At 42.5% G+C, this 22,893-nt stretch overlaps 1 protein-coding gene across 3 annotated transcripts in view; it reads left to right on the top strand.

Annotated features, from left to right (window-relative positions):
- The first annotated feature begins 429 nt into the window (after positions 1 to 429).
- LOC111867138 (retinol dehydrogenase 11) overlaps positions 430 to 22,893 on the top strand; it is a 29,427-nt gene continuing 6,963 nt past the window's right edge. The window contains exons 1-5 of one of the 3 annotated variants that reach the window (XM_023856688.2): positions 430 to 516; positions 15,604 to 15,722; positions 16,607 to 16,810; positions 17,964 to 18,125; positions 22,655 to 22,777. In XM_023856688.2, the coding sequence (XP_023712456.1) occupies positions 15,608 to 15,722; positions 16,607 to 16,810; positions 17,964 to 18,125; positions 22,655 to 22,777 (604 nt within the window). In that variant the 5' untranslated portion in view covers positions 430 to 516; positions 15,604 to 15,607. Of the gene's footprint in view, positions 517 to 10,940; positions 11,023 to 15,603; positions 15,723 to 16,606; positions 16,811 to 17,963; positions 18,126 to 22,654; positions 22,778 to 22,893 lie in introns of those variants that run through there. The other 2 variants (XM_033752569.1, XM_033752570.1) reach the window with 2 other exon arrangements.

Raw genomic sequence — 22,893 nt, 5'->3', positions numbered from 1 at the left:
GCACTGAGAAATCTCTTACCACTGCTGAGGATAGAACCCCGTCCGTCCGGTTCGTATCCATTCACTATGTCGAGTGAGCAATCTCGGCTTCCTGTACATATCTGTACATACATACATACACACATGCATTTTACTAGTTGTTCCCAGTTAGGTAACTTTCCCTTTTCTTTTGTTCTGTTTAGGGTAGACATGAGAAATTGACGACCCTCAGGCGAGTTATAGGACTCATTGTTATGTAATGACAAACCTTGGGGTCAAAGGAAAATTTGTTTACTTTCTCCAGTATATACAGAAGTGTGTATATTTTTTCGGAACAACTTCCGTGACCTGTTATGGGGTTGGAGGGGAAGCAATAATGTGTAAGAATGATAAACTTTCTACGTGAACTGCAGCGATTGAGGGGCACAATACTTATTTGTTTACACCAGCAAGAAGAGACAAACTGAATCAGTCGAGGACATAAGACGTGAAATTTCAGCATTTCAGTTTCCGAGTTCTGACTGAGGGACTTACAAGGTAAGTGCATTTGACGCGAGTAGAGTCCGTGTAGGTTGCCATTGCACACGAGGTCTGTCTGTGTATTCGATGGGCTCTGGACTATACTGGGTAACAGGAACGGGTACTGAATAAAGTGATTTTCATTTCTTTGTGGTTTATTCTGCGACAACTATCATTAACTAAGCAACATATAGCACAGAAGTTTAGGATGATGAATGAGTGACGAACTGATAAGGATTTGGAAGGCGTTCGTTGTGAGATGCCCTCACGGCATTTGCCTGTATGTACTGAATAATTTGGCAACAAACCTCTGTCACTATAGCCTGTGATCCGCCACACCCAATATGAATCTAGAATGTTATTACTAAAAGTGATCATGAGTTTTACTTGCTACTGTTGATATTCGCTTGGAGTGGCTGAGGAAATTAACTAAAATCCTCATTTAAGCTTGTGCATATACTGGCTAATGTTCGACCCGCAAGATACCGCTTGTCCAAGATGCTCGAGAATGACGTAAATTTGTATCTGGACACATCGCAAGTCATTCAATGCCTGCGCAGTATCAACTGCAGCAGTTATCCATCCGCGCATAGTATGAGAACACGTCTGCGTTCCGTGAAATCGATAGGAATAGGGAGGAAGCGGTCGTGACCGATTTCAAGTTTCTTACCGATACTCTCCGCCAAGGGACTGCTGAAAATTACGGAATATCTCATTTCGGATAATCTGCATTCCAAGAAAAAATTCCAACCTCCCAAAAAATAGCTTGGAAAACGAGAGCTGTTCTATAATGAATTAAATGCTTTGAACGTTAGAAGGTATTTTTTTATTTACTTAGTGGGGGGTGGATTCCAACTGCGTCCACTCGGCACGGCGTGCACTGATTGGCCTATTGTAGCCTACACCGAGTGATTATGATGATGGAGAATTTGGTGGAATGAAGATTGACAGGGGAAACCGAAGTACTCGAAGAAAACCCGCCCCAGCGCCACTTTGTCCACCAAAAATCCCGCTTGACCAGACCAGGGATCGAACCCGGGCCGCGGTGGGAAGCCAGCGACTAACCGCTTGAGCTATGGCGCGGCCTTATCTATCTGTCTATCTATATATGTACAGCCCTTTGCTGGGCCTTGAGTGCTCTTCGGTTTCTTAATCCTACACGTAGTCGGTAGGACTTTTTAGATGGGAAATCAGCCCGTCGGAAAGCCTCTATTCACAGGACAACACAGACACAGAATAAATGCAGACATCCATGCCTCGAATGAGATTCGAACTCACTAGCGGGAGAAGAATTTTCATGCCTTAAGTCGGCGCGCCCATTGCGATCGATAAGGCAGTGTCCTCCTTGTGCTTTAATAAGAATCATGCCATGGAGGTGTATGGAGAGTGGGGCATAACTACACATATTCTTGTTTTGAGCCTTAAGGCGCGTCCACCTTACTCGTGCTCGTGTGACTCGGTATGCTCGCGAGTATTGTGGACGATATGACAAGTCACGATACAAGCAAATTTTAAATTTTAATGTAAAAACTATAGCCAATAAATTAAAATACGACTTCAGCCTATACACACTACGAGTAAATATACGGATCCTCACGCGCCGAAGCCTGGCGAGCAACTGAAGTAGTGTGGACGAAGATTTACGGGCACAATAAAAGCCAGACGAGTCTCCCGACGAGCACAAGCCCGGCGAGCACGAGCACGGGCACGAGTAATGTGGACGCGCCTTAGATGAAAGTGAGGAGGTCAGCTCATCCCCTACTTACTTTTCTCCCGGAGAAGGGACATCTAAGGACCTAGGGATAGAAGCGCATTGAGCCCAAGATCTTACCTCTCCTTCGAAAGTAACCCCGATTCCTCGGTCGTCCATCCTGTAGCCTAGTCACTATATAGGTAACTATGGTAACTACACCGAGCTGAGCCCTTCTTGAGAAGCCGTCAGACGTGCAGCTACTAAGGAACTTCCATGGGAGCCCTAAAGTTCATTGTCGTGTTCACAAGAGCACTCCTCTTGTCCCTGTCCTGAGTCAGATCAATCTAGTCCATACCACCCAATTCTAGCTCCCTAAGATCCATTTTAATATTATCTACCCACTTACGTCTTCGTCTTCCTAGTGGTCTCTTCCCTTCCGTCTTTCCCACCCATATCCAATATGCATTATTTTTCTACCCATTCGTACTGATGCCATGCCCATCTGATCCTTCCTAATAAATATTTTGGATCCAACAGAGACTTATTACATCTGGGGTGAAGGAAGAAACACAAGCTTTCCAGAGCGGCGGCCCTGGTTCGAGTCAAGGTCAGGTCATGTGGGATTTGTGGTGGACAAAGTGGAACTGGCGCAGGGTTTCTCCCAGTACTTCAGTTTCCCCAGCCAATTCTCATTCCAACCACTGCTCCACACTCATCTATAATCCGGGGCTGGTGCAATAGGCCAAACAGTGTCCGAAGTTCCAAGAGGACAATGTCTCACACCACCACATGAAACAGGAATTAGAATTAGAGATTACACAATGAGTAACTTCATGATTTGTTTATACTTTACTAACGTCGTGGTTAGAATAAATAAAGAAAGACTCTTAACGAAAAGTTTAGAATACAGTGTAGAGTTATCCAGATTAGTCCCGTCAAAATCCTGCAGACACAGCAGTGATCAAGATGGAAGTCAGAAGTTAGGAAATTGAATTCTGAAAATATTAATTCCATTGAGTTAGGAGCGCGGCCGGCGCGTAAGGCTGACAACCTTACCGCCATCTTTGAACCGATTGTCTAGATAATGTGGGACCCTCAACGTCTCACAACCCTATAGGCCTTCACGGCCTGTTACAGGGATAGCTTTAACTTTTTACTTTTTTTAAGAGGTCTGAATACCCGAAATTCTAATTCCTCGACATTACAGTTAACTTAAAATTCGCCAATTCCAGTGTCCCAAGATGCGAACGAACACAGATAATATAAATATTACAGTGCAACCATCCTATAGCTTGCTGCAAATGGCTGACTCTCTTAATCGGAAGAGTCTAACGGTCCTACCGTGTACTCGTGCCACGGAAATACAAACTGCAAGAGGAGTCGTGAAGCCTATGGCCTTAGAATGACAAACATAACTCGCCCATATTACAACCAAAGCTTTTAAACACCACTCAATAAACTTTTTCGGAGGAGTGGAGGTATAGCGCCTCGAATTCTTAACCTCGGCACTAGATTCAGGGCAGAGGGCATATTTGTGCTATGTCCGCTTTGTACCCACGGAAAAGGCGCCTGGTACCCTCTGAATATGAAGCTCAGTTCACCCTCGTGTCGGTCTCAACCCAGAGGAGAAGATGAAATTTTCTTACCGGAAATCGAACCACATTTCCTCGGTTGTTCAGCCTAGTTGCTACATCAACTGAGCTATTTCGACTCTTCCGATTTTTTTTAAGAATTAAGAAATATCGACAATCTTTCGCTTATATTACTTTCTTCTTTCCACCCAACAGAAAAGAAAAAAAGTTTCACACATTCGAGCCATTAACACGGCATTGCTCTAAGGTCAACACCGGATCCACCAAAACCTCATGCTGTAACTGTTTCTATGTTTTCCAGAGTATTGCAATGAAAGGAACTCCTTTTCTTAGAAAGTTGACCATTCGTCATACTCAGATAAGGAGACTAAATGTTACTTTCTCGAACGAGCCCCAGCCAGCCCCAGATGATAGGTGAGGGTGATTGTGGAGCAATTGGTGGAATGAAGATTGGCAGGGGAAACAGAAGTACTCGGAGAAAACCTGCCCCAGCGCTACTTTGTCCACCACAAATCCCACTTGACGAGACCCGGGACCGAACCCGGGCCGCCGCGGTGGGAAGCCAGCGACTAACCGCTTGAGCTATGGCGTGACCTTATCAGTTACATACTACGAAATGAGTTTCTTTCAAACATGTTTTAAACATCTTGTGGCTAGTATTAAATACTGAACAAATTATCTGCGTTTTATGACAATTACTGGTGAGAATAACCGTTTCAGTCCTGTTCCGGCTCCTCTCCGACTTAAGATTCAGAGTTCAAAATACTGTCACAATCAGAATGTGAAACATTTCTGTGTTATGGTTTCAGTGGCTGCCATAATCTTGTGTTATAATATTTCAATGCTGCATACAGGTTTATAAGCTACAACACAGAACTACAACCAGACACGGAACATTTCTGTGTTATGGTTTTAGTGGCTGCGTAAACTTCAGTTTAATATTTCAACACTGCGTACATGTCCCAATGACCTCAGAATACGCACTTGATATTCATTGCAGTTTGCTTAAACGTTTGATGTGAATGTGGGGCTTGTGGACCATCTAGGCAATCGGATCGTCAGAGAATTCAGTGCTAAGTGTGTTGTTGTTACCTAAGCGAAGTCTTTCTGATCACGCCACACTTCAAAAGATCAATAAGATCTGAAAGTGTATGACTCTGGTACACTCGTGCAACTGTTGTGTTTCTCGACGTTGTCCATCGTCCTATTTTTATTTAAAACACAATGTTTCGGAGACTGGCTTGTGTCTCCGTCTCCAAGTGGAAATTCCTCAGCTGCGGCTAAAGGATAGAGCTAGTCCCTGTCTCCGTCTCCAAGTGGAAATTCCTCAGCTGCGGCTAAAGGATAGAGCTAGTCCCTGTCTCCGTCTCCAAGTGGAAATTCCTCAGCTGAGGCTAACCGATAGAGCTAGTCCCTGTCTCCGTCTCCAGGTGGAACTTCCTCAGCTGAGGCTAACCGATAGAGCTAGTCCCTGTCTCCGTCTCCAGGTGGAACTTTCTCAGCTGAGACTAACCGATAGAGCTAGTCCCTGTCTCCGGATCAGTACACCAACGCAATAGAGGGTATATAAATCAAGCAGAGCATATACCATCTGCTAAAGTTAACTGAGCCATTAAAAGCATTCAAAAACTGCACAAATACGAGGCCTAGCAACAGATTACTATCAGAATGAATATCATCACTATAGACATAAATTCTCTGAATGGTATCCCACTCAATCTGCACTGGACGGAGATATAGGTCTCTGAATTCTGCTGTGATAATTTGAGTCCAGATGGGAGGGATATCAGATGGACTATCAGAGACATATGAGTATTGCTTGTGTTTCCCATAGACAGCGTTAGGTTCGATCTGCAAGATCTTCCATTTTTTCCAACTTTTTTTTTTTTACTTTCTTCGTAAGCATGTTAGTCTACTTTTGATTTTGGAAACAGAAAATGTGTCAGGTGTTATTTGTGCCCCTTAATGCGTACTTCAAAAGTTCTACTTGTTTCAACCGTCATAATCATATGGGATATTGTACACACACTGCTTCGTCTGCTGGTCATGTCTATCCGGTCCAGTTTCCATCAATGTACCACGGAGTGTATGTTAATTCTGAAAATGGTTCTGACATGGAAACCTTTTCCAGTTGTCAGAGATACCCTTAACATGTGAGATAACGACATTGCCCTGGAAGGACGGTTGCTTCTCGATATCTTTAGTGTGGAGTCAACGAATATTGGATATTCATTAAGCGTCAGACCATGTCTTACTATCTTCATTTCTTTGTCGCAGTCCTTAAGCTCCTTGCATATGGCCTCGGCTCGAATGATCACAGTATGAACTACTCCTATTTTCACGTCATGTGGGTGGACGGACACGAAGGGCATTCGGCCCAACTGATTAGGTTCCGCCTGAAGATGGAGACAGAATCCGGTCTCCGAAACGCTGTGTTTTAAATAAAAATAGGACAATGTATATTGTCCAGAAGCACAATAGTTGTACTATTCTACAAACTTTTCCAAAATATTTCTCAATGATGTGTCACTTACGGAAGTGAGAAACTCACTATAACATCTAGCAGTCAAATTTCGGTATATTTTTCCTAGGAGGGTTTGTATTATACAATTATGATACAACTTCAAAATTTTACTCCATCGTCCTCAGGACTCCTGAGAACGATGGAGTAAAATGTGTCAATAAGTACTTAAAAATTTTTTAAGCGAGGATGAGTATAAGAAGAATATAATTTTGGAATTTAAAGAAATTACCTGCTTTTAAAAATTTGCTTTTCTTGAAAAAGAAATGTGAGAGAAGTGGTATAAGTTGCTCTTCGTAGTTACCTCTTCTTGTGCCATCAACTTCAGAGCCCACGCTGCAAGGTACTATGAGGAGAGACCGATTAGTCAGTTGAACGGTGGGCTACATACTTACTCCCTCAAGAATCCACAACGTTTTACTTCTGTTGGCAACTTAAGCTTCACTCTCGACCTTCTGTGTGACTTCCCTCGAACCCTGCAAATACAGTGGGATCTCAGAACAATTCGGGACGAAATGACCCTCTGTTTTTCAATGGCGTTGCTTTATCAACGACTGACGAAATAACTCCGTGGCTTTAGTCCGCAAGCGAACTATACCGACCAAGCGACCGCCTCTTGTCGACGAAGTTAGTGCCAACTATAGCCGATAGAGGGTGTCGCGTGATCAGCACAACGGATCCCCACGGACGTTAATTTCGGTTTTCTAGACCGGAGCCAATTTTTACCTTGAAATAGCTCCTCAGTTATCCTCACGAGGCTGAGTGGACCCCTCTCCGGACACACTATTTCTCAGAAAATTTGGTAGCGCCGGGAATCGAATCCGGACCTCTGGATCTGCAGCCAGGAACTCTGACCACTAGACCAAAGAGGCTGAATAGATACCGCATTAAATCTGTTGACGTGGTGTATTAGACATATTGACCGGTAACTATTGCAACTGGGGCGCTGGAGTCAACGTAAGGTGTCACGGTTACCTAACAAAGGCGAATATCTTGGGCGAAAGTGGTAAAGAGAGTGTGAGAGACAAAAGTAACATATACTCTGGCATGGGGAGGTGAATAATCCAGAACCTTTTCTCTCGTACTGCTGCCTTTTATCATCATCATCAGTAATCTGTCAAGACGACAGGTCCACAGTCTCTTCCAAAACAATTCCTCCATTTAATGCGATCTAGAGCTTTCTCCTTCAAATGACAGTATCCTCTTCTGTCCCCAAGGTCATCCAGCATCTTCTTACGTCTTCTTGTCACTTCTATCCGCCCCTCTATCTTTCCTTGGATAACTTCTTTTAGAAGGCAGTTTCTGCGTAAAACATGACCAATCCAATTAGCCTTCCGTTTTCTTATTTCATGTAGGATATTCCTCTGCTCACTGACTCTAATTAACACTTCTTCATTTCTCACATAATCGGTCCAACTGATCTTCTCCATTCTTCTCCAACACCACATTTCGAAACTTTCCAGGTGTTTCTGATCTACTGCCCTAAGTGTCCATGTTTCAGCCCCATACAGAGCTATGCTCCAAATGTAGCATTTCACTAGTTTCTTCATCAAATTTAAGTCCAATTTGCTGGTAAAAACATTCTTCTTCTTGCTAAATGCAGCTTTTGCCATGGCAATCCTGGATTTAATTTCACTAGTACACCTTCCATCCTGCTTTATATAAGATTCTTAATAAAAGAAGTCCCTTGTTTACTGAAAGCAAAACACAAGCGTCACACCACAAAACACACTCCAAGTGACCGGAGGGATGTGAATGGTTAACTTCACGTCCCTGTCGCTTTACTCCCGAAGAAAAGGCCCGCAGAACCCGTTGCTTAAGGGTCTAGGTGAACCCCAGAGCCACTCGGGACGTTATGGAAAAGAGAGGTCTTGCAGCTGCCCTCCACCCCTATTACGACCCGTAGCCCAGCCAATCATTCTACTTCCTCATCTCCCCAGTTTCCTGCTCAACAGGTCAAACATTACAGATTCTTTAATATAAGGTTCTTACGTTAGTTACAGGTGTTATTGCCATGATTGAGCATGCTACTGGGGCATAACTATTTTCATCTTCTGTAATCGTTCTCATGTCATTTGCGGTGTAGAACATCTTCAGTTTTTCTATCCTTTTTCTTCTTAATTTTTTTTCTATGATTATATTCTGTTTCTTCCTACTTGTAAGTCATAACATAAACGGCCGCAGAAATCTATATTTAAAATCTTTGTATTCTTTATGATTTGACCGTAAAATATCATCATGAAGTCAAAACATGCAGGAAGTAATAACAAAAAAGAGGTAATTTTTGTGACACTTCAGCCATTGTCCTTCCTCTTTGTAAGAGTAGCTTCTATTCTTTTATTCTTATCTCTTTCTGACACTGATCTCTACCGTTTTGTGTATGCTATAAAAGCGAAGTTACAAAGTTAAAAGTGTGAGTAATTTTCTGTTAATAAATTCATAGAAGAGCCTTCTCATGAGTACTCACTTATCAAGGCTCACACTGCATTTATATTGCAACAATTGAAACGGATAAATACTGTAGCGTACTGTAGCCGTACCACTGACACCGCCAGCTTTATTTGTAATCAATATTTCTTTTTAGAGTAATTATACACAAGATGTAGCAAGGAACACTCAAGGGTGATTTAGCCCGATTCTTGGTTTCAAGAATAGGGCCTGCTTCACTGCTACAAAGACCAGNTTAGGACTTTAAGGTCCAAAGTCCCAAATTAAAGTTATGTGATTGGAGCAGTGAGAATTATGGTTAACTCCCTAAATTCGAATTGTTCCAATCAGCAGAAATTAGGGTAGTAACTTGGAGGCGGAGCTGAAGCCGCGAAGATTTCTTGTTTCGAAGCAGGGCCAGTCTGCGAGAGGAGTCTCTGAACAACCCTCCAAGTGTACAGCCGAAATTATGTTTAAGTGTTTGCAGGAACAATCTCTGGATAACTCTTCTAAATTTAACGTGAAATTTTCTTTGTGCAAAAAGTATAAGTGAAAGTGCAATTCTAGGGGTTGTGCTAAAAGTAACAGCCGCTAACTAACTAGCCAGGGATCCGGTCGCCAACGTTGGAGAGATTTCCAGGTGTTTTAAGGAAGTGCAACAAGTGCTGTTACATGTACGTGTATAGCAAGATCGGCTAATTAAACAGTGTGTTAGTGCCTACCTAAAACAATCTTCTCTTTCCCGCTGACGCGAGGCCCGTATTCCCCTGAGACCGAATCTCATCGCTGCAGTGAGAACGCGGTACCTAGCACCTGTAGTTTCCAGTTCACCCCCCCCCTTTTTCCCCGAAATGTAAGCCGTTACAGTAAGCTTACTGGCGCCCAGCACTCCGATAACCCATACCCCGCAAACTATTATCCATCAGAACAACAAAAAGGGAAACAGAGCTGGATAGGAAGGACGCAGCAGCAACCTGCCAACTCGAAGTAACAACAGGTGAGAAGGAACGGCTAGAGGAGCAGATGCAACCAGCAACCAAAGGGCTCTTCAGAGGACTGCCGGAGAAGGACGGTTAGAAGGAGTGGAGCCCAACGCAAAGGGCCTTAACGCACTAGACGGTTAGAGTACAAACCCGTTGCCGGTTAACGACATCGAAACGAACGAGTCAACATTCGCGTCTTGGTAACAGATTCTTAGTAAGCTAGTATATGCAGCCATTACTGGGTAACGCCTTCGCAAATAAAAACGTTCACAAGGAAACGAATGAATACGAGTACAATAATGAACGGTGTTCTCTACGCTGTCCGTGCCAAGGTGTTTTGACTGAGACAGTTATAGAAGTTAGCCAGTTGTACGGGAGTCTGTGAAGAGAAGCCTTCATAGATGCAGTTGAAGAATCTCCGTTGTTAAGATCCGTTACCGGGAAAATGACTAGTGAAAGAGGATTGAAAATTTTAATATTAAGAATATAATTAAGCGTAGACACGAATCCTGTGTCAAAGTGATCAATAAATCCAATCTCCACTCCAAAACCCCTTCTATAGTCACTCATACATGTGACAGTATTTCAAACGTGAAGGTAATTTTGAAAATTCGGAAAGATCTGCATGAAGTAAATCGGTATTAGTAACAAATGGGAAATTATCCGTTTAATTTGAGTATTTCAGTCGCAGATGATTGTAAGTCAAATGTTTTACAAGAATACACCTTTCCTCTATGTACGAACATTAACATATAAAGTGTAAAATAAAAAGAAAGAATATAATTGCACGTTGCTTAGCAAATTAATTTATCAAAACTGCGAAATTACCCGATTTTTTTCTCTTAATAACAACATGGACTAGCCTATCTGAAATGAGGAGTCATTAAGTCACAATGAACGATAAATTTAAAACTGTTAAAGATTTGTAAAAGTACTTAAAGGAATTTAAATGCTATACAAACCTAGTGAACATTTCATGAAGCCCAAAAATGGTGACTAGAAAGTAGCAGTATAGACAGGATGAAATAGTTTTACTAAACATTCCTCTTACTGTTTAATTCAAAACCACCTAAGCGCATAATTCCAAGTGGAGGTCTCAGAATTCAGCTGTAAAATTATCAAACTGCCATCGAGAAAATGAAAGGACGTAACGCCAATGAACCGGTTTAGTTGCAGATAAACCGCTGCAATCAAGAGGCACTGCTCCTCGCAACTGGTTGTGTGCAACTGTTGTCGGTACGTGGAATGAGGAAGAAATGCAACGGATAAGCAAAGAATTCATCAGTGTCCTTATTTAAGAGAAGGAAGGTAAAACACATTTCAGATATGTTTCTAGGTATTTCTGTTGCAAGTTTAGTGGACGTTTCTATCCAGTATTGCTTTTTTTTTTCTATGGCGCTACAGCCCCAATTTGGGCCTAGGCCTACCTCCATGAAACCCTCCGTTTCACTTCTGTTTACTAGATCTTACACATACGGTAGGACTCCTTGGGCGAGTGATCAGCTAGTCGCAAGGCCTCTACCTGTAGACAAACACAGAAAAACGCACACAAACATCCATGCCCTGAGTGGGATTCGAACCCACGATCCCGGCTTCCGAGCGAGCGAAGACAGTGCACGCCTTAGACCGCTCGGCTACCGTGACAGGCCCCAGTATTGCTTTAGCACTGATAATATCGATCGTGATCAAAATGAGCGACCATTTTCAATGAGGATTCCATTATAACAGAATGAATGACGACAGAATATTTTGTGTTTGAGGAAGAGGTTATGTGTCTGATATAAAGCAGAATAGTATTGGGCTGATATGAACCGAAAATCTCCCCCCCCCCGCATTATTTAACCTCACCTCATCCCCTCTGGCCCAGGAAATACGTGCATACCAACAGGCGGTCATGAGCTCGCGCGTGCCTCCTCTTTCTGAGGGTTACTCGGACAACTTTCTGAGCACATTCATGTGGCTTGCTGACAAATGGTACAACCCATGTGATTCTTTTGGATATGGTTAGTTTCTTGTCGCTTTCAGGTAACAACTTCATATTACTTCCGATTTCTTCATAAGGAAAGTTTACTACTTCCGGTTTCTTCATAAGGAAAGTTTACTGCTTCTGTGGCAAATTCTATACTTGAAGAGATATCCATACATTTATCAGATCTACGAAACACGAATGGAAGATAAGAGAAATGCATTTGGTGGGAAACACAGACGGAAGGAGACCACCAGGAAGACCTAGACGTAGGTGGAGGATAATATTACGATCAATCTTGGGCAAGTACATAGTATGGGGTGCTATGAACTGGATTCGTCTGGCTCAGGGTCAAGGGTACTTATAAATACGGTAATGAACTTTCGGATATCATAAATTTTTGGGAATATCTTTAGTATCTGAGAGAAGTAGAATTAAGTTCCATGGAGTAAGTGAGATTGTTTGTTTGTTTGTTTGTTTGTTCTTGTGTTAGTTTTACGGATTATTTCACAAATATATTTGTACTTTTGTTGAGAGGCTTTAACTACAGCATACGTGTTAGGCAATGGACCCAATTTTCCCTATGAGTAGTAAAATTTTTGGCCCGGGGCTTCCACAACTCTAAATTTGGCCCTCTACTTAGCTATTTATGGAATTCACTTTACATAATGTGAATCTCGCTAAGAACACCCTCCCAATGCTACGTTTTGTTGGAAGTACCATTTGTAGTGCAGAAATTAAGCCAGAGGACTGCGTGTGACTGGCAGTACAGGTCAGTGGTTGGTAGGACGAGGAAGTGTTGGATCTAAGGTCCTTAAGGTGGTGACTATGAAGAATACCGTCTTGTGAGTTGTAAATTATTTTAGTTCCGAAAGGGCCCCACGTTTCGGAGAAAATTTGGTTCTCCATCTTCATTACCGAAGCATAAGACGTCCAAGTTACTAAAAAAAAATTGGGCTCCTTCAAAAGTATACGGCGTTACGACCCAGAAACTAATACAGCACATAAGTAACGTTCTAATATAACAGACACAGAATTAACACTCTGCATAGCATTTTCTTGTCTTAATTTGCTCTCAACACTGGTATGTCAAAAAATGTCATTAGGCCTTTTCCCGTATACACCTCGTGCATCCCCAAACCACTGCGGCATAATACCAGTTACTTAATAATGAAAGTTGTATAATGAAAATGATGCATAGCAGGTAACAGTTCAAGGTTTAGAGAAGTCCTCCTCTGCTTCTGGCACGTATCTCCGAGTACCGGTAAGTGGATTGACCTACAAATGTTTCTCTGAAGGTTGCCTGACTGGTTGCCCCCTTCGAAAGTCAAGATATTAATGTAGCCTCAGGTCATCACGAAACGGTTTAGTCAACATTGTCAGAAGAGAGCGAAGAGAGCCTCTACTCACATAATTTTACGTCGCCACAGGAGCTTCTGAAGATTGTCGTTACAGCCATTTTGAGAACCAGTGGACATGGAGAGACGAAGAAACGATCGAAGTAGCATTACGAGGCCTCTCGACCGATTTTTGTCTTGTTTAAATGAGCTGTATCTATTTCAGAGAAGATATGAGGCATTTGAATGAGAAAGTGGACAACCTGGCTCAAACGGTAACGCTTCGGACTTCTATTTCACGATACCTGTTTCGAATCTCGACCGGAACGCGGGCTGTCCAGAGGATTTTTATGGGTTTCTCCGGTATCTGTAGACAAATTGCGCAACAGTACCTCAAATTAGGTCGTTACCGATTTCTTCCAAATTCTTCGTATTTCGCAAATTATCCCATTTTCCGACGCTATGTAACATGAGCTACTGAACATGTCGACAGGTAAACTATAGATAAATAAGAAAACAATAGCGAGAGACAAGACATTGCTTCCTGCTTTAAAATAGAGTCCTCTAGACGTGTTCAGCTATGATACCTACATGAGGAGTACATAGGTTCAGGTACAGTCTTTACTGCAGAACCAACTAAATTGACTAACAAAGAACCTTAGGTAATTTATTGATCCATGTCTTTTGGTAGAGGCGTATAGCGTTGAATACCACGGGGAAAATAGTCATGAATTGTGACTAAATAATGATTTGGTAGAACAGCTTCATTTTATATTCGCCGAGAGGTGTGAAGAATACCAGACCTATTGAATGTAATCTAATACATTTCAGTCTCTTGGTCTCCCAAGATTCGCTCTAAAAATGAGCGTACTCCGTGTCTTCGGTCAATTTCTTTATAACCACAGAATTTAAATCACCAATTTGGAACATACGTCTCATGTTAAGGGGGCTTCCATCCCAGATACTTAAATGTTTAAGATTTCACACACATGAATTATAATCCTCAGGATTACTAGGTTTTCGGACTTTGTCCATCATCCGGTATTCTGTTGCACCTGCTGTGCTGGTTCGCTCGCGGATTTCTTCTTGTCTTTTACCCTGAAGTTGGAGGCGATATGTTCCTCCGAAACGTCGGTTAACACAATTTATACACGGCCCCACATCCTAGAACACAGTTTTCTTCATAGTCACCGCCGTGTAAACCTCAAATCTTACACGAAAAACATAACTTTTCGGAAATTGGATCTGTTTCCTTCATGTGAGGGGGGAGACACCCTGTTAGGCCCTTCAGCAAGAGCTAACCTCAATCAAACCCAGTAATACTGAGTGCTATGATCCATCGACAGAAGCCTTTAGGATCTACATGAATTCTAATGTTTTCTTTTTGTAAAGTATACCTCCTGATGATGGTCTTGTAAGACCGAAATATGCCCCAGTCCCTGTCACACACAGTCTACTTGGGCGATGAATGCGATATACTTGCATTTGAATTTATACAGATAATATGTCGGGATATGACTACTATCGAATTGTCAGTTCTTACACATTTCGTAGGATCCACTGGATCAGAACCGCTGCCTACGCAGAACAACATACCATTCAAGAACCTCACACGCATATAGACAGTCCCAAAGATATATTCGAACACGTCATCTCAGAATTCTAGCGGCCCAAAATACCAATAATATTTCAGAGAACTAAGGGTTAAGAATGACAGCATGGGACGTGGAAATTGATATTCGGACGCTATGATAAATGAACTACATTCCTAAGTGATGTGTAGTTCCTCGATCAAACTACTATCAGGTGTCCGGGGTTCCATGACCAATAAGAATGGGTTGTTGATGGTGATTGGATTTATTGACACCTTCTTGTACAGTCTCTCTTAATCACAACCAATTACAGCAGTTCACAAGAAATGGCTGCCTAAGACTCGCTCCATTCTGCCTGGACTACGACTGTCTGCTGCTGTGACTGACGCGGCTCTGATCTAGGAATCACTCACTTCTGCTTCACCTGTCAATTCAGAATGACGAATGAATGCGTTCAGAGTTCAGATTTAGGGTTACTTTACAACTGACGGTTTACCGCAAATCAGTTCGCCTTAGCGACAGGACCCTTGAGACTCACGACCAGTATTTTTTTTCAACTTAACACTTGCAGTGATATTCCCTTCTAACATCCTCTCTGACGAGAAGATGTGTCTGTAGTTTACAATTGCTGCTGGGCCTCGCCAGCGTAGTCATTTTCAGGTCCGAGTCCAACTACTCGCAGGTCCTCGGTGGTGTTATCTGAGTCCGCCTGCATACGGGATTGAAGGCGTTTTTATTTGAATGGTCGCTTCTATAGTCTCTCGTATCCTAAGAAGTGTTCGTTGAATGTTCTTTTACATGGAAAACTTTGTGGTACCTGAGTTGGTCTCCGAGAATCCACTTCCATGGAAACGTGTTTTACATTGAGTTGTTTCCTAGAAACGGCCTCCATATCACACTATATTGATACCAATGCTGAAGGTAGTGGAAGTACGTCAAATGCTAGTTGAGATGGCGCTCTGCATGTATCTTATTTCTTTATTTCCTGTTATAGAGATATGTTCTCGTACCGACGCTGTGAGAGTTCGACGCGGCTGGACGGCAAGGTGGCCATCATCACTGGCGCCAACTGCGGCATCGGGAAGTTCACGGCACTCGACTTTGTGCGCCGAGGTGAGAAACTTGTCGTTTTAGAGTGGTTAGGAGTCCCATTTCGTATTTGGAAGGTGGCTCGGAGACCAGCTCTTTCCCATAAGATTTTCCTGGTTCTCCTCAGATGTTCCAGACATATTCTGGTATTGTATCTTAAGGCGCGTCCACATTACTCGTGCTCATGCGACTCGCTATGATCGCGAGTAATGTGGACGATATGACAAGTCACGAGACAAGCAAATTTAAAATCTTTAATTTAAAAACTATAGCCAATAAATTAAAATACGACTACAGCCTATACACACTACGAGTAAATATACCGATCCGCACGCGCCGAAGCCTGGCGAGCACGAGCACGAGTAATGAGGACGCGCCTTTAAAATATGTCCTGACCACTTCATTCCCAGTTCACGATTCATAAGATGAAACATTCGTCATTGGGGGGTGAGGCAAGGAAGATCCGAAGTTTAGGCATCAATATATTTGCTTTCAAATTAATTCAGAATTTCTTATTCTTGTTGTTGACAGTCCGGCCAGAAGTAGCTAACATCTATCGAGGTGAGGACCCATTTGATGTGCGGGGCCCCAAAATGTTCAGTTACCCGAAACCTAGGCACAAAACTAAAGCTCCGATAAATGTCTACCTACTGTTTCGATGCAGTAACTCAACTACTGATCAATTGCAAAGGAAGTTACATCCTCTTAAATTGAATTGTTCTCAGGTTTAATTGTACATTTTAGGGTTCTGAAATATTCACCTTCATTAATTTCAGTATTTATGCACTAAAGATCTGTAAGGAATGAGGAATTATAATTCGAGAAGCCGTATATTTCGAACTGAGTACAGGTTCCCATTCTTTTCTGCGCAAATGAGACTTGTTCCTCTTGCCTGCTCCCAACGGCAGGTGCTCGGGTCATCATCGCATGTCGGGACCTGAATAAGGCCGAAGAAGCTGCTAACCACATCCGACGTGACACAGAGGATGTGGAAGGAGCAGGTCACGTCGTAGTAGTGTCACTTGACCTGGCCTCGCTGGCCTCAGTACGGCAGTGCGCCCAGCACCTCCTGCGGACTGAGCGCGCCATTAACATTCTGGTCAACAATGCCGGTAAAGTAGTTATTTTCCTAATCATCTCGCCCTCCCTTTTCTATCATATCGTCGCTAAGCAACTGGCTCTTTCGGAGTTCCACGTCCCAGCTCTGTACTCTAGCATTTCCATAGGTTAAGTAACCGAATAAGTTGATGTAGAGGTAACACTCGAGATATATTAGGGAGGCNATATATACACACACAAGTAAGAATATTTTCATTAGATCAGCTTGCTGTATGTGTGTCTGTCTGAAAGTCTGAACTAACCTTTATGAAATTTGGTGTTTATATCATGACAATTAAGCCCTACTCAATGGCTTGCTTCATAAATCCCTCGCGCCAGTCTGTGTCTGTATGTATATCCCTTAACGTTGCCAAACAACGGCTCTGCAAACACGTTCCCGCGACAACAAATAATAGCGACAAGAGACGAATTGTTGCACGAGCAGTTTTCCACGCGATTCGTGTCATATCAAAGAGATTCTATGAGTCTGTGTATCATCTTATCGATGCTAGTCATCTGCTCGGTAAACATTTTCCCGCTGCAACGAAGAATTGTCGGGTGTGTCGTTTTCTGTGGGGCTAGTGTCGCCTGAGAGGAAAGTAGGCGAGGGATTATTTCTTCCTTTAACTTCTTGTCATGTTACGCCCATTTTCTGTTTCACGCTTACTGTTTATCGCGTTTAGTTTGCTCTAAAGTGTACCATCTCTCACAACTATCTTCAAAAATTAATTTCTACTAAATCCAAAGGATATTTCCTGGGGTTTCGAATTCATCCTACAAAATTTTGTAACTAATATAAGTTTATTTGCCTTACTGCATATATATATATATACACACATACATATTATAGATTAGATAGGTAGGTAGGCAGGCAGGTCCACAGACAGACAGGCAGACTTGGAAGTCAGAAGTGTAGCAAACTGGCAGAGAGAGCATGTGCAAAGTAACTGTTTTGTTTTAATCGTTTCTTGCATCCTGTTGTGTGTTTAATCAACAGTAGAGTGAATTTACCGACTACACAACACGTGTTGTGTAGTCGGTAAATTCTCTCTACTATTAACTGTTTTGTTCCCTGTAGTGGAATACACTTTTCTTCTCTCCTTCCATTAGAATTTACGAATATATTTCATCAAGTACTGAAATAACTTTGTCATATTCATTCCGCAGGTGTGTGTTACTCTCCCAAAGCCTACACGAAGAATGGCTTTGAGATGCACATCGGTGTGAACCATCTAGGTCACTTCCTGTTTACTTGTCTTCTGTTGCCCCGCATCATTCGCTCCGCTCCCGCTAGGATCGTCACTGTCTCCTCTTATAAGAACTGTTTAGGTGCGTATTCGCTAGCAGGATCTTCAATATCCTCAAATATTCATATATTCTAATTTGGTTTGACAATGGTGTGTTGCACTTGGGATTTCCTAGCATCTGGCCTTTTCCTATCGCCTAATTTTCCGCAAAGGGCAGAGCGTTTCTGAAACGTAACCACTTTCCGAAATGTTAGGTTCTTTTTTTTTCAATATTAAACGATTGTCAAAACCCAGAAACATAGTCATCTCAATTCATGTACTCTAACATCACTTTGTTCCTGTACATTCTTCATCTGTGTTTACATTCTGAAGGCCAGAGACAGAATGGCACCAATGTAATGAAACAGGTACCTGTATGATTATACCTGATATATCTCGATATATGGTCCGAACTGAATGGTGGCCAGAAGTCCCCGAAAATATTATGCGTTTTACTCGTATTTAATCGCGAATATCTCTCCATTTGTTTCGGTGGTTCCCCTGCACTTCCCTTACCGCACCTTCAAAATATCCTTCCGCTCAGATTAATATTTCCCTGAAGTCTGGTGACGAAATATAGACGTATGCATGCTTTCCCTTCTTTTATATTTAGACAGATATTCCTTGTTGATTCTAGTAGATTTCTACTTTACAGATCATTAGCAGACATTCAATTCCTAAATCCTCACGGCTGCCTTGAGCGTCCGTATTGATATAACTTGAAGCGAAGGGTCAATAAAATGACGATAAATGATCGTCTTTCTTCTCACAATTGTGAAAATGAAATGGAGCTGAAAAATATTTACCTACATTGATTTAAGTAGGATTCATCTAAACACGCCCTAATTCGCCCAATTAGCCTCATTAGTATGCCAAATTCGAGTAAGTCTACGTCGTACAATTCTTTTTTCCTTGGCACTATAGCCCCAGTGGGCCTAGGCCAACCCCCATGAACTCCGTTCACTTCGGTTTTTCTAGATCTTACACATACGGTAGGACCCCTTGGGCGGGTGATCAGCTCGTCGCGAGGCCTCTACCTGTACACAAACACAGAAAAACGCACACAAACATCCATGCCCTGAGTGAGATCCGAACCCACGATCCCGGCTTCCTAGCGAGCGAAGACAGTACATACCCTAGACCGCTCGGCTACCGTGACCGGCACGTCGTACAATATTACTGCCCTATATTAAGTTTCTTGAAGTATATAAATAGCAGGTTCCTTCTCTCATTGTGCTCCCATTATCCGGTACCATCTGCAGCCCTAAATTTATTCCATCTGTCATGTCAGAACCTACCCTAATAATTCCAAACAGTTTCTTCTGACATGAAGCCGGAACTGTGAACAAAGAATCCAAAAAAGTCAGTCTAATCCCTAGCTTTATAAACAGACGTCCTTGAACAATAGAACATTTCCACTGACCGGTCAGATGCCCCTTGCTTCAAATAAGAATACATTACAGAATGAGATCGCGTCATGTTGTACATCTTCTTTCAGTGACTTCGGCTATATATATTTATTTACGCCTTTCTATCATTTTAGTAGCAATGTCAAACCCATAGAAATTAGTCTGATATACGGATGGATTTGCTGGTCCCATTTCACTTTACCTAACACCGCTCACCCCATGTGTATTTGATGCCTGATTGAAGCAATATTTTAACTTTTTAGAATATTATGATAATCAGTACTCAGTTTAACATTATAAACTTTTGTGAATCTAATTCTTAGAATATATGTAGAGAGAATTATTCAGGTTACCCATGCACGTATTTAAGAGTTTTTCCATCCTGCTTTAAGCTAATTAATTTTGTGTTTCAGTTATTCCTTTCCTTGTTCCTGAAACGTCATCATTTCTATTCCGCATATGTTATCAGTTTATTTCGGCCGGTATTCTGCAGCTCCTTCAATTTAGTGTGTTTTCTAATTACTACAAATTTTCAACATGTATCTTACAAATTATGGTCTATTCCGCCTCAGTTCCTAATATCCTATATTGTCTGCTGCTCTATTCTTATATTCCATATAACTCTTTCCCAAGGGCTAGTGAAGTGCACCTTTTCAAAAGTACCAGACCTATTTAAGATTTTAACTCAATACTAATTTTAACTTCCTTGCCGTTTATTTCTGGATTCTTTAGACATAAAACTTTGCTTTATTTGTTCTGTTTTTTAACGTCTCTTCCTAACATTTGCAGCCTCCTGTAGACCTCCACGTGACCTATATTTTGGCGCCATTTTTAAACCGCTGAAACGTAGTAAATGTGACCGTTCGAAATTCCATCACAATATAAGAATTTTGTATACCTGATAATAGTTCTCCCCTTAGACGAGGCAATGTTTGCTGCTCTGGTTGCATAACCATTCGCTCTGCTCGTGCCACGTAAATTCTTGGCACCAGCTCAATACAATTTCCTGCACGGTTCGTAGAGAAGAGGTCGAGTGAATGCACCAGTGGCTCGCGAAAGCTCGCTTGTGTGCATGTGTGCCTCCAGTCATGGCATGCACATGCAGAAAAATATGCATAAACCCCCTTCCTTTCACCTCTATTCAGAAAACAGGAACATTCTAATTACAGAGTACACAAACAGGAAGAGCAATTGGTATGTTGGCGGAAAAGGACAGGCTTAGCGCATACGCGCAGTAAACATGTTTCTGGAATGTGAAGGTATGTACAGACGCAGCAAAGCATCTCTGAGCTTCGTTCACTGTTACAAACACAAACGTGGTTGGATTAGCCAATGTGATAACAGGGAAGCAGGGGAAGACTTCCAAGGGTCAACACATACGGAAAGAAGTTAATCCTTCCCTGTACTCCCCCAACCCCTTTCCTTTCACAATTTTCGTCATACCTTCTTGACAGACTGTGTGGCCTAGTGGTCAGATTTCCTGGCTAGAGATCTAGAGGACCCGGGTTCTATTCCCGGCGCTACCAGATTTTCTGAGAAATAGTGGCTCTGGAACAGGGTCCCATCAGCCACGTGAGGATAATTGAGGAGTTATTTCAAAGAAATATTGGCTCCGGTCTAGAAACCCGAGATTAACGGCCGTGGGAATCCGTTCCTCTGAGCACGCGACAACCTCTATCCGCAAAAGTTGGCACTAACTTCGCCGACAAGCGGCGGTCGCTCGGTCGATATAGCTCGCTTGCGGGCTGTACGCCACGGAGTGTTTTTTTTTGTCATCCTTTCCTCTCTTTCTGTGACGTAATTTTTTTAATTCGCTTAGTTGAGTGGGGGGTGGAGTCCAACTGGGTCCACTCGGCACGGCGGCCACTGATTGGCCTGTTGTAGCCTGCCCCGGGTGATTATGATGATGGGGAATTTGGTGGAATGAAGATTGGCAAAGGAAACCGAAGTACTCGGAGAAAACTCGCCCCACCACAAATCTCACTTGACCAGTCCCGGGATCGAACCCGGGCCGCTGCAGTGGGAAGTCTGCGACTAACCGCTTGAGCTATGGCGCGGCCCCTTTGCTGTGACCTAGCTGATACTCGGAGATATTTTGCATCGAGTGGTTGAGAGTTTCGGGGTAGTTTGGGAAGGGTCTTTTGAATATTCTGGACACAGAACTAGATAAAGTAACACCGGCAGAAAAGCAAGGCCAAGAAGAGTGTCTGGAGACAATGATGATCCATCTTCCGAGTCATAGCCATGGAGTCTAGATACCTGGGTTCGCCCCTCAGTGTGCTGATTCTTCCTTCAAGTAAGATGGCACGAAACTACCAGTGCAGCCAGCGGGCAAAATGGGATAACAGGATCTCGACTGACTGTACTGAACTGGGTGTGTGAGAGACCTACGGTAGGGTGGAGTGTTTACTATTGAAAGATGTAAATATTGTGATAATTGGGATCATCGAACCAACAGCAACCGTAAGCGAGGTAACTTAGCAACAGATAATGCCAGCGGTAGGTGATACAGTAGTTCGCATCCCGTTCTGTCGCAAAATGGCGTGAGAAGCTCGAGAGGAGAAAGAGAAACATCTTATGCAGAAGCAACATAGTGTTAACTATGTGAGGAAAGTAGCGTAGAATTTGCAGAGAATTCAGTCAGAGGTATCGTTTGTTACATAAGGTTTCGTACTATTCATCTGACCTGAATTCTCCCATATTCCTTTGCAGTCCTCCATGTTATTGAATGATACGTCGTCTCCGACCTTTAACGCTATCTGCCACTAATAACACGTACAGATTCAATCTTGAGCGATATGCTTATGTATTGCACTACAATTTATGAGTCCACAGCCGTCCACATTAGAACTCACAGAACAGACATGTTGCACTGAAACCAAAGATTTATCGCTCGTTAGTGACCAGCTACATAACGTATGTTTATACAACCTGTATACGCTATAAAGTTCGTTGCTCTCGTAACATTCAATTGCATAATTTCAAGGCTTTCCTCTCAAAGGTACATTACTTTTTTATACATAGACGGAAATGTCTAATAAATTTGTATTATCGACTGTAATAAATACGCGAACAGGTTATTTCTCGAAGTTGCAACGGATATGCAGGGGCATGTGCGTCTGTTAAAGTGAAATTGAAAATGTGATGGTTTGTTTCTGTTCAGCGGAAGGGATCTGTCTCAATGACCTGCACTGGGAGAGGCGGAAATACAGTGCCTTTGACGCTTATTCCGAATCCAAGCTGGCCAACGTTCTGTTCAGTGTGGAGCTCGCCAGAAGACTCAAGGGTAACAAAGTTAAACCATTTTATCTTGTTTAACAGATTCGACATCAGCATTCACAAATTAAATTGCAATTTATTTGACTCATCTGTAAAGATAAAGTTATTTGTTCCTGTGCTTAA

The sequence above is a fragment of the Cryptotermes secundus genome, unplaced genomic scaffold, assembly GCF_002891405.2.
Source record: "Cryptotermes secundus unplaced genomic scaffold, Csec_1.0 scaffold443, whole genome shotgun sequence".
NCBI classification, from domain to species: Eukaryota; Metazoa; Arthropoda; class Insecta; order Blattodea; family Kalotermitidae; genus Cryptotermes; species Cryptotermes secundus.
Note: the sequence above shows the minus strand (reverse complement) of the source record. Positions and strands in the feature narration are given on the sequence as shown.